This window comes from Miniopterus natalensis, chromosome 13 (genome assembly GCF_054644295.1).
Source record: "Miniopterus natalensis isolate mMinNat1 chromosome 13, mMinNat1.hap1, whole genome shotgun sequence".
NCBI lineage: Eukaryota > Metazoa > Chordata > Mammalia > Chiroptera > Miniopteridae > Miniopterus > Miniopterus natalensis.
In genome coordinates, this window is record NC_142093.1 from 7,301,770 (window position 1) to 7,318,731 (window position 16,962).

At 40.7% G+C, this 16,962-nt stretch overlaps 1 protein-coding gene across 2 annotated transcripts in view; it reads right to left on the reverse strand.

Annotated features, from left to right (window-relative positions):
- WDR35 (WD repeat domain 35) overlaps nt 1-15,025 on the reverse strand; it is a 38,691-nt gene extending 23,666 nt beyond the window's left edge. Inside the window, exons 1-11 of one of the 2 annotated variants that reach the window (XM_087823371.1) lie at nt 14,905-15,025; nt 14,120-14,237; nt 11,829-11,900; nt 11,398-11,490; nt 9,422-9,550; nt 6,226-6,359; nt 5,513-5,678; nt 5,252-5,397; nt 4,216-4,341; nt 2,354-2,536; nt 1,250-1,310 (exon numbers count right to left, since the gene is read on the reverse strand). In XM_087823371.1, coding sequence (XP_087679497.1) covers nt 1,250-1,310; nt 2,354-2,536; nt 4,216-4,341; nt 5,252-5,397; nt 5,513-5,678; nt 6,226-6,359; nt 9,422-9,550; nt 11,398-11,490; nt 11,829-11,900; nt 14,120-14,237; nt 14,905-14,928 — 1,252 coding nt within the window. In that variant the 5' untranslated portion in view covers nt 14,929-15,025. The remainder of the gene's footprint in view (nt 1-1,249; nt 1,311-2,353; nt 2,537-4,215; nt 4,342-5,251; nt 5,398-5,512; nt 5,679-6,225; nt 6,360-9,421; nt 9,551-11,397; nt 11,491-11,828; nt 11,901-14,119; nt 14,238-14,904) is intronic. The other variant, XM_087823372.1, reaches the window with a different exon arrangement.
- Nucleotides 15,026-16,962: the final 1,937 nt, after the last annotated feature.

A 16,962-nucleotide genomic window follows, 5' to 3' on the forward strand; every position in this document is an offset into this window, starting at 1 on the left:
AATTTACATCTGGCTTTATTAAAAAGTAGAGTACCCTCTATCAAAATTACTTTGAGGCTAATCCTACCAGCATTACGATTCTGTATTAAAACTGATATTAAAAGAAAAAGCATAATCTGCAAGATGACAGAACTCACCCCCTTAGACTTCTATTTCTAATAAATAGAAGATACTCATGTGACACACCGGTAGTTATTTTAATCTAAGCCTTTTTAATAAGGAACACTAACATATATATGTATATACACAAATACATACTATGCAACAACAAATATAAGACATGAAGTTGAAAAGGTTCAAGATATAGAAGTTACCAAGACAAACGTAAGTATAAAATCTTTGAAGCCCGTAAATATTTCTCACATTTTTATTACCCACAGGGTTCAGCAAAATAAAACACTTAGAAGACAGACACTAACATTTGACTGTTAAGGCTAAATGTGAAATCTGAAGAAAAAAAAGAAACAACTAGTTTCAGATTCAGAACATAATTCAATGGGTTTTCAGTTTTTGAAATCTAATAATTTTTCTAATACCATATCCAATAAACTACCATATGCTTTCAAAGAAAACCATTACTTCTGGAAGTTATAGTGAAACAGCAACAATATATTTGGTAATGGTTTTTAACAAAATACTTAGAATAAGATTTGTAATTTTTTAAGGGTACTTTCATAGAATTTGGATATAGGAATGGCACATCTAAAGTAACAAATATCTGAAAACAAAAAGTAAGGCCTTTTTAAAGTTGTCCCTATTAATAGACATATTTCATTGGAAAATTCTGGAAAAGTAAACTCACTTTTATAAGCAGTTAAGTGGTTTTTTTAGAAGAGAGGTATTTACAGGCAGTTTATTAATAATAAAAGCGGTTTAAGGGAAAAATTCTTTCTATAATCCTCAGTTTATTACATACTAATCATTACCTTGCATACCAAGTCCTATACAATTATAGCTCCCATTTAAAGCAAATGATGGCAGTATAGCAGTTGTGAGATTATGGATTTTAGATAAAATAACCTTATAATTGACTGTATCACCCGGGATACTTCTGGTTAATTCAGTGAAAGGGAGCATTAACAATGGTACCATGGTAACAGGCATAAACTGGGCCTGGCAAACCAGCAAGCACGGGCCTCCTCGTTTTGGAGAACACCATTCTGATTTAATAATGCCACCGTTAGGTTTTCACATCAGTTTTACAAATAAATCTTGATTAAAGAGAGTATAAATAGTAACATTTCCTTACCAATATCAATGTATTTGGGATCCAATGGTGTACCAATAGAATTGCAAAGAACTAGTATAAACTGTGAACAAATAAAACAAAAGGTATCAGAACTCCTGCTTGAGGACAAGAAAGGAAATAATACTTAACCAGATCATGCTTATCTCTTTTTCCAGTATCACTAACTGGGAAATAATAGATAAAATTGTTAAGTCAAAGTCTAACAGATAAATATAATCTACAGCCTTAAAAATAAAGAAATATGAATTAAAATTCAAACAAGGCTCATTTCTCAATAATGAATACTGATTTTTATGAGGCCACTTAAGAAACACAAATACACTGGCTACTTTTCATTATTTATACTTCTCAAATTCCTGATCAGCTATAACATCAATATTAATTTTTATTCTATGATGAGCTTTAAGAGCTAATTTAACTTGTTACCGTTCCACCAAATGTTTCCAGCTCGTTCTCCTCCTTTGAAGCAATATATAAATGACATGAGAAATTCAGAAAAATTCAGTTAATTTGGAAAAAACATAATCCAACCTAGTGAAAATGACTTAAAGTGCCCATTATTAACACATATGTGGATAATTATCAACAATTCATATTAGGGAAATAATCAAGCATAATGCACACTTTATATCATATTATTCTAAAGTGATCATTTCATTTTTTTTTTTTACTGTTAACCGTCTTTTTTGTATCTTGTACTAAGAATACTATTTTACTTGGATGTTCTCCTGATTAGGGTAATGATTTCAAATTAACAAACTCTCTACGCATGATTACACTTACACTCTTCCTCTTTCCAGCATCTCAAGTAAAATTTGTATAATTTCATAAATATATTCTAAATGTTTGTATATGGGCGAGCCTCCTTGACGCCGGGCAGGGATGCTTCCTTGGGGACACCCAATGTGAGTGCTTTCAGAGGCCTTTCTCTGCAACTGGTCAGATTCTCCAGAGAGCACTTATCAATCACCTGCCTAGTAGCTGTACGTTTAGCTGCCAGTGTTCTGGAAACCAAGTGGGCCATGCTTGACAAATAGATGACTACAGCCCAATTCTGCCAAGTAGGCAACTCACCTACGTTTTACAATGTCAAGGAACACCTACCTGAGGGTGTTCCTCAGCTTTCGTAGCCAAAATGCAGAAATCTCCACAGGTAGTAATAGAAATGAGACTCTTCACATATTTAATGTATTTCTCATTGTTTTTCGTGTCCCAAAATATAACACAGTACTCAGGACGATCAGGTCTGGTATAAGCATAAACTACGGTATTTGAGCAATAACCCCACTAGGAAAACACGAAGGAAGAAAGTGGGGAAAGGGAGGGGGGAGAGGGGAAGGAAAGACAGGAAAGGGAGAAAGGGCATTTAACAGTGGGAAAGAAAAACCGTATCATTATATTTTTATTGTAGAAATATTGCAGATGCGTGGTTTATCAGTTCTGACAAAATCTATTTTTCAGATATGGATGACAAGACTGAACATTCAGCTTAATACCTTTTCTTTCTCATTAAAATAACAAAAAATCTAAGAGTAATATAGTTATCAAACAAATAATAAAGTGCAAAAATAAATTCGTTTGTTTGGCTTTCCTTATTTTAATTTGTAAGATTTAAGCCTCAGTGGTAAAAATTTCACATTTTTCAATAGTCAATAATAGCTGTATAATCCTGTCAAATGTTTAAAGTCTGGTCCCCAAACCAAATTCAAAAAAAGATGCTTTGCCTTTTTTCCACCGATCCCATTTTTTATATTTGTTTTTCTCAGAGTAACATATGCACAGAGCTTATAGTCAAATAACTCCACATGGTTTATTTAAAACAAAAACAAAATGCAGACACCTCCCCCCCACCAATTTCCCCGGGGGTAGCCATTTACAACTCATTAAGCTGTAATGGTTTGGGTATTATCTCCACGTCCCTGTAAGCATTGATTACAAAACTTAGACATGCAGAGCTTTCCCAGTACATTTACATGTAACTCTGAATAATTCTATATGGCTGTGTTTACCATTCAAAGCTAAGCCACGTTTACTTTTTATGCCATGATCCTTCCCTTGGGAGCTCTTTCAGGTTGGCTCCTGCGTCTCTTCGGACCGCCCTGCCCTCCCATTTTCGGAGCACCTCCTGGCTTGCTGCCCCTGTGAGACGCTCCAGCTATCTTCTACTTCCCCCACACTAGTCCTAGAATCAGCCATTTCTCCAAGGTTCTTTGCCCTTTAAAAATTAGATATATGTCTTTTTAATAATAAATGCTCTTAGTAGTTCGACAGCTCAGTCATACTTCAGAACTTGTCTTGGATCAGATGTTAAATTTCAGATAAAATAAAATACTCATTAGTTCTTATGCTGCTCATTCTTATTTCCCCCCCTGACCCATTCTCTGCCCTTCTCTACCCTGCTCTGTGCCCTGGGGCTGACTCCTATGAACGCCATTCCCTGGATTACCTTGCTTTCTGGTTTGTCCAAGAAAAGATACAGCAGGTGGAGAGAGGGTTGAAGTATTTACTCCCCAAACTCCCTCCGCCCGGCCAGCTGGCAGTGGCTGTGCTCCTGCAGGGGGCCCTCTTGCACAGCCATAGCTCTCGTGGGTTCCAGAACAATACTTCCTTACCCTGCCCATTGCTGCCAGTCTCTAGGTGCTGGCTGTGATATCCTTACTGGTCCCCTTAACCCTGTCCATCCCCTGAATAAGCCCTTCATCCCTCTCTCTCAATGACTCCTTTGAGCCATCTGCTTCCTGTGAGACCCTGACTGTTGGAGTAATGTTACTAATTATGTATAGTCTCCTGGAAAAGCTTACTAGTTCTACGGTCTTTACACTAAAAAGCCTCCTTTCAGCTGGTTTCTAAAACAAACAGGCTATGAACATGTGAATAGATGCAAGAAACACATATTATACTTTGAGCTATAACAAAATTATTTAGTAAAAAAGAGCTTTTTTTTTTAAACTGCTCATAATACTCACCTTATAATCAGGTCGAATATTTGCAAAATATATAAAATAATCAACAGCTAGCGCGATCTTCAGTCCACCTCCTTCCCAAGACAGCGCAGATATCTGCTTCCCAGCAACCTTCAAAGTTCCTAGAGACTGAAAAAATAATTATATTTAACCAAAAGTATCTCAAATAAACTACAAATTACCACCAATCACCTCACAGGAATCAAAACTGGTATGAAAATTATTTTGTGGAAGGTTGCTACTCCCTTCAAAGTCATTTGCCTTGAATTTTTATAATGAAAACCATACACATGATAGGAGAAATTTACAAACTACAGCCAAAGAATTCAGTATCAAACATGCGTCTTTATTTTATGTACAACTAAGGAAAGAGAAAAAATGTATTAAGTTTAGTTACTGATAAGTTCTCATTTTCTGAATGCTTTAAAATTCACAATATATTCACTCTCCTATTTGAAAATTAAATTTAGTAATAATACTGTTGAGAAGGAGAGCATATGCATTTATGAAAACAATGCTTATCTTTTCATGTAGAATCACCTAAGGTTAATTATTAAGATAGGTTTTCTTACAATAATTGATTATTCCACAACAAATTAAAACTATTAGAAGTTTAGGGGAAGGACAGGCAGATACATATATTTAATATCTATGCACATTTAATCTATCACACTAAAAATCCAAAAAATGAATCTGAAACAACTAAATTACACCAAAAACGACTCAAAAATCAGCTGTGAAAACAGATGCATATTCAGATCACAGAGAAAATATTCTAAATAAATATTCCATGGTGATATTCTTACGTGAAACATCTGGTTTTCTAAATGTACAGATAGTAAAATAAATTCCAGGATAAAACACAACTATGAAGATTTATAATGAGGATCATTCAAAGATACACCTGGTATTTATACTGAAAATGTCCCGTATAAAAAATGTGAAAAGTTTATACCTTTTCCTCTGTTCTTTTCCCCCTACCTTACTCGTTGTACATTTAAATGGAAAGAAAAGAAGACAAAACCTCCCATGCACTTACCTCACCAAATGGAGTGTAAAACTGCACGATGTTGGCCTCTTTATCAGGAGTGCCGGCCTTCTGGGAGCCTGCCACGGCCAGCACGCTGCCCGTGTGGTTCCACTGGATACTTACGACGTACATGCTAGTGTCGATTAAAACAGGATCTAGTCAAAGAGGGAAAGGAGGCAACTGTGGCCAAACACTTCACCTAGAGGACTTTATCAGCTTAAGGACAATTTTTAAATATTTTTTTAACTCTCCACATTAAACATTACATACTTTGGTCATTCTCGTGTCTCATTATTTGGCACCTGCCATTGTCGAAACAAACAGCCAGGCAGGGGCAGTCGGGCTCCACGTAGCCCTCTGTACCATGGTACCAGTGAATTCCTGCAATGCTGATTGCTCCAGTGACATTCACCAAACAGTTCAGCTTCATTTTCATCTAATAAAATCAGTCAGGTTAGTTAATAGTCTATGTTTTAAAAGAGATCAGTAAGAATAGAGTATTGTAGAAAAAACACAGAAAACAGGATTTAAAAGTCTGGTTTCAAATGCAATCTCCATCACTTACAGGTTTACCAACCCTGGACAAATCCCTTCACCCGAGTTTCAGTTTTCCCATTTGCCACATGAGGATGGAAAACACTCAGAGTTTTTATGAGACTCAAATGACAAGAGGTACATAACAGTGCTGTGAAAATAGCCAAGTGTCATAGAAAAGCTGGCTAGGACCACTTCCACCAACGAGTGGATGTGTGTAAGGTCCTGGCCCTGACCAAGACCTGCCCACATGAACAGACCCGGCACAGCTAAATCTCACAGAACCAGAGTCTTTCCTGAGATGCTGCCCATTCATTTTGCCTTCTTTCCAGGCTTTCTTGATTACACAAACCATCATAAATAAATGTGTATACATATATGAATGATATATAAAATAATCATATAAAATTATATAAATACAACTAATGAATATATGGGTATATACTTACTATAAAGTTCCCTTGACTATCATAAATGTGTATTTCTCCATTTGCCATTCCAAAAAGTAAGACTTTACCATCAGCGGACCATGCTACATGCCACAACTGTACACCCTTCAGGTCTTTTCCCCAAATGCGATTCCCTGAAACAAAACATACAACATAATTATTCCACTAAAAGTTCAAGGTTATGATTCTCCACCAACTGCTCTAAAAATCTTTGTTTCGCTAAAGAGCTCTCACACTGTCACAGCATTCCTACGTCTGTTCAGTTTATTCCGTCAAGAAACATTTGTCACGTAACTACTACCTGTACTACTTAGTAAACACCCTCGTAAACATCTGAAACGTGAAAGCAGCTGTTTCCAACTTTCTCTTCTAAACCCTGACCCAGGACCTGACCCCCAATGAGTAGATGAATTCATCTTCTACTTTGGAAAGAAGAGCTTTCAAAAAAGAAATCCTTTATTCCCACTTTCAAACATCCAGAACGTACCTGAATCCACACTTACCCCTTCTGCCCTGCCCCCTAATACAAAAGAAAAGGTATGTCCCGCCCTGGCTGGTTTGGCTCAATGGTTAGAGCATCGGCCTGTGGACTGAAGGGTCCCAGGTTCGATTCTGGCCAAGGGCATGTACCTCAGTTGCAGGCTAGATCCCCAGCCTCAGTCGGGGCATGTGTGGGAGGCAACCAATCAACATGTCTCTCTCACATCCATGTTTCTGTCTCCCTTCCTCCCTTCCACTCTCTCTGAAAAGCAAGGAAAAAATATCCTCGGGTGAGGATTTAAAAAAAAAAAAGAAGAGGTATGTCCCCAAGCAGACACCCATCTAAGGCTAATCCCTCCACCTATTCTCTGACTAATCCCTGCCTAGCTTTGCAAAGATCTCCCTCTGCTGACAATTCACATTTTCTCTTTCTCTTTAAACTCTTTCCAGGCTCTTTCTCATAAGTATTTATACATATTCAGATCTATTCCTCTTCATAACCACCACCTCAAATAAAAACGAGCAAAACAAAAGCCACTTCCTCAAACCCCAATTCCCCTCTTGCTCCCACCCCTTCTGCCACTCCTTTCCCAGCCAGACGTCTTGACAGTTATCCACGCCTGTGGCCTCCACTTGCTCACCACCCACTCAGCCCTCAGCCCAGCGCAATCTGGCTTGTGCCCGCAACCTCACGGAACTGCCTTCATGAAGGTCACTAATGCCTGTTGCTAAGTCCAACGTTTTTCTTTTCTTTCTTTTCTTTTCCTTTGACCACCCCTCCCTCCCTTCCTTCCTTCCTTCCTTGTTCCTATGAGTCTGTATACTCCTTTATCTACAAGACTTCTAGTTTTTAGAATCTCTTGTGGAAATTTCTGCCATCCACAAAATGATGTTTGTCCTTAGTCCACAGATGGCCCTTAGGTTTGTCATCTATTCCAATGGTTTAAATTACCATCCATATGCTGGCGATGCCCAAAATTATGCCTTCAGCCAGATATTTCTGAAATGCAGACATGTATGTCTAACTATAGTCCTGACATGTTTACTTGGATATCCTATGGCATGACAAAGTCAACATGTTCAAAACCAGTCTTTCTCCCACATCCCTTATTTCAAGAAAGATACCACCATCCATCCAGTTGCCAAAGCTAAAAACCTGGATATCACCCCAGACCCTTCCATCCCCGCATCTCCAATCCAATCAGTAATAAGGTCTTATCTGTCCTACCTCCTAAGTATCTCTAGAACGTGTCTACTTACTTCCCAGCTCAGGCTATCATCCACCATCATCTCTCACCCAAATTACCATAGTCATTTCCTGATTGGTACACCTGCCCCTTTCTTTCCTTTCTCCATTCCTCATATTACAGGTACAGAGATGTTTCTAGAGAACAAATCTGATCACATTGTCCCCATTCTTAAAACCTTTCATTGGGTTCCCAATACTCTTAGATATAAGTCCAAACTCCTTTTCTAACTTACAATCTTCTTGGTCTGGCCTCTGCTACTCTTGCTAATTTCATCAGATACAACTCTTCCCCCTACTATTATATCATACTGATTGTCAAAATGTTTTCAATACTCCAAGTATGGCTAAGTTCAAACCCTCTGGACCTCCTCAAATGCTATTTCTTAGGCCCACGACATTCTACATATCAACCTTCCTTGTGGCTGGTGCCTCATCATAGATATGACCTCCTCCAGAATGCCTTCCCTGATCCCTCATACGTCTGCATGTTGTTGTATTTTCCCTGTCTTAGCACTTATCACAAGGCACTGTAATGCTTGGTTGCTTATCCATCTCTCCTGATCTAAATCTGGACTAATTTTTTGTTGTACCTAGTGCCTAGAACTACAGCTGTGATTTTTGTAGGCTCTTAGGAACATTTGTGGAATACACAAAGCTACACACAAAAATAAATTTAAAAATCAGAAAATGACTTATTAAAACAGAGGTACAGACTTTCAGAAGCCAAGTGTTATCTATAAACTAGAATATTAAAGGCACAGTTTTTAAGGCTACAAAACACAGTAACAATGACATGCTCAAGTCTATTAAAAAATGACTGAATGATCATTTCACAATATATAAAATATCAAGTCATTATGTTGTAAATCTGAAACTAATGTTATATGTCAATTATAGCTCAACCTAAAAAAATAACGATATTATTATATATCTCTATACTTTTTGAAATTAAAATCTATATATTTATAATATAATGTAACAAGTGTAAAGATAAATATATAATTAGGCAGACATATTTAAAATAATCCTGAAAATTTAATTCACTTTTTTTCAGTGCAACTATAGGAAATTTTTTTTTAATATATCTTTATTGATTTCAGAGAGAGGGAGGGAGAGAGAGAGAGAGAGAGAGATAGAAACATCAATGAGAGAGAAATATTGATCGGCTGCCTCCTGCATGTCTCCTGCTGGGGATCGAGCCCACAACCCAGGCATGTGCCAGGACCAGGAATCGAACTGCAATCTCCTGGATCATAGGTCGATGCTCAACCACTGAGCCACGCCAGCCAGGCTAGGAAATTTTTTTTAAATAGACTTTTTTACTAGAATATACTTAGAAATAAATGATTCTTGAATGTCATCATTTATGTTTATTTTTCTGTGAGAAGACTAACATAGAGTCTAAACCTCTAAAGATAAAAATGTCAACTGAATCTCAATCTCAGTTCTGGGGACAAGAGGCATTACCATCCACGGAGCCGACTATCACAGCCCCGTCTTCGTACACAATGCAGATCTTCTGTCCGTCTGCAGTCCAGCTCATGCTCCGAACCACGGATTTGTTTCTATTGTTGATCATTTCCTCATACCAAGAGCCTATTTTCACAAGTGAAAAAAATTACAAGTCAAAACCTCCTATCTATTAAACGGTACTGAAGATTTGAAAACAGTCCATGGACTACAAGGCTAAATAAATAACTGCAAAGTTTTCTACAACCTGAGACATTAAGCAATAAAACCTTCATATCCAACATAAACAAAATGAAAAATTAACGTAGGCCTTGACTAATAATTGCTTCAAAGATTATCACGGAAAACACGATAAGTTCCCATCTTCTTCTTTTTTTAATACTCACCCGAGGATTTTTTTTTTCCCATCGCTTTTCAGAGAGAGTGGAAAGGAGAGAGAGAGAGAGAAAGAGAGAGAGAGAGAAACATTGATGTGAGAGAGACACATCGATTGGTCGCCTCTAACACACACGCTGACCAGGGCTGGGGATCGAGCCTGCAGCCAAGGTACGTGCCCTTGACCCGAATCAAACCTGGGACCCTTTAGTCCGACATCTGGCACTCTAACCACTGAGCCAAAATGGCCAGGACAATTCCCATCTTTTTTTTCCTCTCTCTCTTTCTTCCTTTCTTTCAGTCAATTAAAAAAAAAAAAAAAATCAAACTTCATTTGCTTTTGAAGGGCCAAAACAAGTGATTTTTCTCAAAGCTTCACTTTTCCCACTTCAACACACTTCAGATAATAACCAAGAAAAAAAAGAATAATCACAGTAACTTTATATGCATGCCTACAGTCTCCAGTTATTAATTATAAGCATGTGAAATATAAACATCGCAGGGAAAAACTCTAAGCCTACTCAAAAAACATTTGAAACAGTTTGTATCACATCAGCGATATCACATCACTAATGCTCAATGGCAAAAACATTCTTGTGCACAGGTTTGGGGTGAGATGTGACTTGTCTCAAGGTAAAACCAAATGTGAGGCAAATCACAAGTCTGCTTTGTTTTTGTTTTTTAAAAGGCTTTACCACATTTTGGTGTAGGGAACTCTGGCCTACAACCAGATAATCACATAATTTGGAAATAAGTGAGAACCAGGTATTATCAGAGTCAGGACCAAGGCCCAGAGATCCTACCTTAGGAAAAGACAAGGTTTATCCTAATCTCTAATCTCCCATACTTTCACATCCTACTCCCTACACATACATACATAAACACAAAAATGTTAAAAATAATAGTAAGTTCATGTACTATGGCATATTTTTTAACTAAGAATTTTTAAATGGCAGACCCTGAACATTTTCAAAACAACACAAGTGAACAAAGGTACCCTTTTCATTTACAAATGATGACCACAGGCCTCAAGAGAACATGTATTATGAGTTGTTGTGTTCTTTTTGGGAATAGTGATGCTCCTAAATTAATCCTTCTCTTACCCTCTCATGGGCAAAAGGCACAAATTGGGAGCCAGGAGTCAGAGCTGAGATACAATCCGTATCCATGAAAGAAAAGGATGCTAACTAACTGACTGAATAAAGGAAATGAATTACTGCCTTTGACTTCTTAAGAAATGTCCTTTTATCTACTGACCTAACTCCAGTCACTGACCACACAGACACTAATTTTTATTGGAAACCTGGAAAAACAGGAGCTACCTCCAACAGAAACTATTCTACTAAGAGTCTAAGTTAATTTTGGAGATAACCAACAGTTACCTAATTCACTTTCCTAATACAAGGTCATAGTTCAAAGGAAATGAATTAAAGGGAAACAAAAGGAGCAATAAATCCAGAAATCTCACCCCTGTGCAGTCAGGATGAACTCCTGCTACTGGTTAAAAGGGGTCTATTTCAAAGACGTTATTTCCCCCATTCAAATACTGTAATCCAGACTCCAATTTGTGAAAGATTAAATAAACTCTCCTAACATACCTTTATAAAACATCCAAACAATGATAAGCCCGTTTTGATCACTGGTAGTCAACTTCTGATACTGCTCATTCCACGTGACAACTTGAACACAACCTAAAAAAAAACATAAAACAATTTAGAAGCTACAAAAAAACCTATAATTAATTTCATACATATTTTTATAACAACCATTAAAGAGCATGTTACAATCAATACGGTTCCTGTCCATATATAAAGTAAAAGCTACCTTTTTTCAGATTTATTGAGGATGTTGTTGAATCATGTAATATAAAAACTGTTGAATGACTCTAGGTTGTATTATGACTCAATAGAAATGATTACTTTAAATATTACAATTATTGAAATGATGACAACTCTGCATTAAGTACATGGTTTCTAAATGATCATTTCATCCTAAAAATGAAATATGGTTTAAAAATTACATGACTTACCACTATGACCTTCAAGATTCTGATTCATAGAGAGGTTATTAGGAGCTGCAAGACCCCTCAATTTCGCATCATCTAGAAAAACAAAAAAACAGTATCAAAAACTACTATGGCAAATATATAAAAGTGACAGATTATAAGATTTCAACATTTCTTGCTTTTTTTGAAAGGAGATCCTATTCCTGGATGATATTAGGAATATTTTTTTAAGTATGCCTCATTCTATTTTTCTCATGGTGGAAACATGGACAATAATACATACACCCCTGAAAGGTATTATTCTGGCAAACTAAAGCAAAATGTATACAAGAATGTTGTTTACTCGGTATATTAAATAATTAGTAAGTATTATTACTACTTATTCCTTCCCAAAAGATCACAAATAGAAGTATTTATGACATATAGATTGAAAAATCTAAAGCTTAAGAGAGATCAAAAAGCAAAGACTTTGGAAACTGGTTTTTACTAGATTTTGCAGAATCTTGAATTCATTCATTCAGCAAATATCTATTGAATATTTACACTGTGCTATGCACTGTGGGAGGTTCTGGATATAAAATGATGAACAAAGTAGCTAAGGCCTCTCCCCTCAGAGAACCTGTAGTCTACTGAGGGGATATAATATTAAATACACACCCACATAAATATATCAATATAAATGTATATATATGTAAAAACTAGAGAAATAAAGGCATAATGAGAGATAGCAACAGAGGGGGGTTTAGATTAGAGAGAGGGAGGTCAGGGTCAACTTTCTGAACAAAGGATATTTAAGCTGAGACTGAGGGATAAACTCGAGCCAGCCAAGCAAGATAGGAAAAAGGGAGTATTCCAGGCTGGGAAACCCCAGTGCAAAGGCCCCCGGGGGGAGCCAGGGGTAAAACCTTTGGAAAACTGAAAGGCGGCCTAGGTGAACTAGGGTAGAATGACGCAAATGAGGCAGGAGTGATACGCACAGGAAACATTATGAAGTCTTCGTAGGAAATGATAAAAATTTTAGATTTTATCCGAAGTGCAATGAAAGCCTTTGACTGCTTTTTTATTTAAGTTATCTGTTCTCCTTGATTACTAATCATACTAAGATAGTACATACAATATTAAAATACATCATTTCAGTACATTAATCTTCACTTAGAAAATCCAATTGTTACATGTAGAATATAGCCTTTTAAAACTCTCATTTAAAAATACAAATTTATGAAAATCTTAAAAATGGAAATTATAAAAGTTGATGCTAAAAATTCTACTTTCAGATAACATGTGTCTTAAAATATTATAAAAAATATTCTTTACTCTGAAAGCAATGTCAGGGGGAAAAAACCTGAGTTCCTTCAAAATGACTAGTTCTGATTATCTGGATCATCCAGTTGCTCTCTTGGACAAGAGTACACATTTTTTTTAATCCTCACCTGAGGATATGTTTATATTTTAGAGAGAGAGAAAGAGAGAAAAGGGGAGAGCGAAACACTGATTTGTTGCTCCACTTATCATTGGTTGTTCCCTGTATGTGCCCTGACTGGGGGTCGAACCCTCAGCCTTGGTGAACCTGGACAACACTCCAACCAACTGAGCCACCCAGCCAGGGCCACGAGTGCACTTCTTAATGGAACTAAAACTTGCTGCATACGTAAAGCAAGATTTTAAAAGTATATATACTATACATACATGTATACATATACATATATATATATATAGCTGAGAAACATAACAGAGAGGAATTTTCTATCCTTTTAAGACAGTTAAGAAAACTAAAATATTAAGAGATTAATACATTACTAAACATCAGAAGCCAAATTCTTTTTCACCTTCCATCAATACCTTCAGCGGCCATCTGACGTTTACTTTCAATATTCTCTGGACTTTACTACAAAAATACTCTACAAGCCCGGCCGGGTGTGGCTCAGCGGTTGAGCATCGACCTAGGATCCAGGCGACCAGGGTTCGATTCCCGGTCAGGGCACATGCCCGGGTTGCGGGCTCGATCCCCCGTCGGGGGCGTGCAGGAGGCAGCCGATCAATGACTCTCTCATCATTGATGTTTCTCTCTCTCTCTCCCTCTCCTTTCCTCTCTCTGAGATCAATAAAGATATATTTAAAAAAAAAAAAATACTCTAGGAAAAAAACACCACAAAATGTTTGGGGTTTTGTGTGCGCTCCCCCCACCACCACCACCACCACCACCACCACCACCTTTCCAAAAAAAAATTAAACTCGCATCCTGCCAACACCACGAGCAGGCCTCGAGCCCGTTTTCCACCCGGCTCGGGCGCCTGGGCTCGCCCGCGTTCGCCCACCTGTCTGGGTCTCTAACTTCAGGACTTTCAGCAGCCCGTCCTCGCCGCCGCACGCGATGAAGCCCTGGTCCTTGTTCCACGAGATGCATCTCAGCCTCACGTTGTTGGGAATGGCGATCTGAAAGGCAACCACGGCCGCTCAGCGCTTCTCACCGGGGAGGCGGGAAGCGAGGCTGCAGGGGACGGGGGAGGGGGGCGGGGGGCTGCAGGAGACCCCCCAAGACGAAAAAGAAACGGTCAGCCTGGCGGCGAGAGGCGTTTGGAAAAGGGGCGTCGTCGCGGGCCCTGCCCTGTGGGAAACAGCAGCGCGCACCGAGGCAGGGAAGGGCGCCGGGGGCAGCCCGGGCGGAGCCGCCCGCCGGAGTTTGAAGGGGTGCGCGGGGCACGCGGGCATAAATCCGCCCCGCACCATCGGGCCACATTCCCTCTCCACACACACACACACACACTTAGGCTGCGCTTTTTGGAACTATTTTTTTCGGCCCCGGCGGCCCGCGACGGGCCAAAGAACTGAAGCCGCCTGGCTCAGCAACAGGTGAGGGAGAGACGGGGAAACGCGCCCTGATCCGTGCGGCGGCCCCGCGAAAGAGCGCAGCCCGCGGCCAGCGTGGCAGAGGCGCGGGCGGAGGCTGCCGGCGCCGCCGCGGGCTGTCTGGGGCTCCGGGACGGCGGCCGGGGGTCCGGTGCTGGGCCCCGCGGGAGGAGCGATGGAGAAGCCGGGGTCTGGGCAGAGGCGGGCAGGTGCGGGGGCGGGGGAGCGAGGGCGCCCCCCCCAGGGAACTCACTCTCTTGCTCAGGTAAAAGAACATCCCGGGGGCCCGAGGGGACGGCCGCGGCCGCCCGGGCGCGCAACTGGAAACCCAGTAGCCTACGGCGGGTACCAGCGGCCGTTGGAAGCTCCCGTCGCCCTGGCAACCGGTCGCATCCGGGGCGCCTGGGGACACTTCCGGTGTGGGCCGGGGGGCGTCGTGCGCCTGCGCGGACGTTGGGCGGGGGATCGGCGCCGTCGACGGGGCGGGAGCCAAAGCTGCCACTGCGGCGTCGGGTCTTTTTCGCTCACCCTTGGGGCCGGGTCGCCGACCCTCAGCGCGCGGCCCCGAAGCCTCGGGCGCCCTGCGTCCCGGCGGGTTCGGTCCACGCGCCGCACGCCGACGGTCGCTGTGAAGCTCGCGGGAGGTGTCGGCGGCCATTGAGGGGGAAGGGCGCCCGTGCAGCGGTCGGGTATTTTGGGCGCCCCAGCGCCCGGGCGCCCCAGCTTGGTTGAAGGGAAAAGTCATTAACTGCAGCTGGTGGGTTGGCGCCTTCGGGCAAATGAAACCACGAACTCGTTCTCAGAGCATTTAAACCTCCCCTTGGGCTTTGGGGGCGCAGGGAGCTCCCGGAGCGAGGTGAGGGTTGGAGTCTGAGTTCCTTCGGTGTGTTTTAGGCCTTTTTAACAGTTGTTACTGCGGCCCAGGGGTCCTTATGAAAATGTGTGTGAGCTTTGGGCCATGCCAGCATGCAGCTGCCCTCGGGGCACGGCCTTCCATTTGTAAACGGCTGAGGCATCCGGTGTCTTCTCGCCTGGAGTCCGCTGTGTCTCTTCTCTCCTCTCTGCACCTTCCTTCCCTCTTCATTTCTCCTGTGTGCTTTCCGAAAGGCTGGAAGCGTGCAAAGCACCACGGTTTTAGGCGCAGGGCAGAACCTCTCATGAAATTACTGTCTCCCCCATGTTGTCTCTGGTTTTGCCTGCCACCGTGTTCTGCAGCGCCGGCTCTGATCCGTATAACCTGGGACGGACTTGAGGCAGCAGTAGCCAGTCTCCCCGCCCAGGGTCTTTCCCCGCCTCGGGCAAATCACGTACAGCTCCTTTCCCGGGCCTGTGCCTCCCCCGTGGCGCTCAGGACCCGGCTCCTGCTGCCTTTCTACCAGCCTAAGCCCTGGCTAAAGTCAGGTCTCCCTTCTGTCCTAAAATGTCTTCGCTCTAAGCGTGCTTCCTGCACCCCACCGTTCCTCGCTGCTTCCAAGGCCATTTTGTGCATCCTGTGATGTCCCCGCCCTCTTGGCCAGTTGTGCCTAGCCAAACACATCAAGCAGATCTTCCTGAGGAATTATTTCCCAACTTAACCCCAGTGCATTCCAATAATATGTGTTTGTTTTCAAATGCAGGTGTATCTGTTTTTAGAGCACCAAACTGGAAATTCCTAAGATACCTCGGCACCTCCTCCCGGTCTCCCTATGCTGGACTCAAGAAGCAAGTGAGTATTATCCAAGCCAGGGGATCCCAACCAACTGGTCACACTTAAGACACGATTAATTGAAGCTAGTTACCAATGGTCACGCTCTTGAAAAACCATCTCTAAATACCTTAGCACTTGAACATGCGCTCTCATTTATTTTCTCTGCAGCACCATTGCTCTGTGAAATATTAATATGTTACTGACTCTGTGCTCAAATAAGTTGGGAAAATAATACTGCTCTATTTCATGTCCTTTCAAAAATGTTGAGAAATAACAATATATATTTCATAAGATATATGCTGCCTTGATGTATCTATTTTTCATTTATTCCCTTCAAAGTTCGTATTTTAGATTTTTGACTGTTTCTGGATTTTGACTGTTTCTGGATTTTCCGTTTGCTTTTCAGGCACATATATTAATATACCCTCATCATTATCTTATATAAACTTAAGTAATTTTACTTTACTCCCTCTCCCACAACATTCTTGATTAAAGCCTTTCTATTTAACCTGAACTTATATTTTTAATCTTCAGAGCATGAGATTTCAGTTATAGAAAGAGTCACATTGTTTTTTGACAAGAAACTATTCTTTATGCAAAATAATTAATTCACTTTAAGGAAAT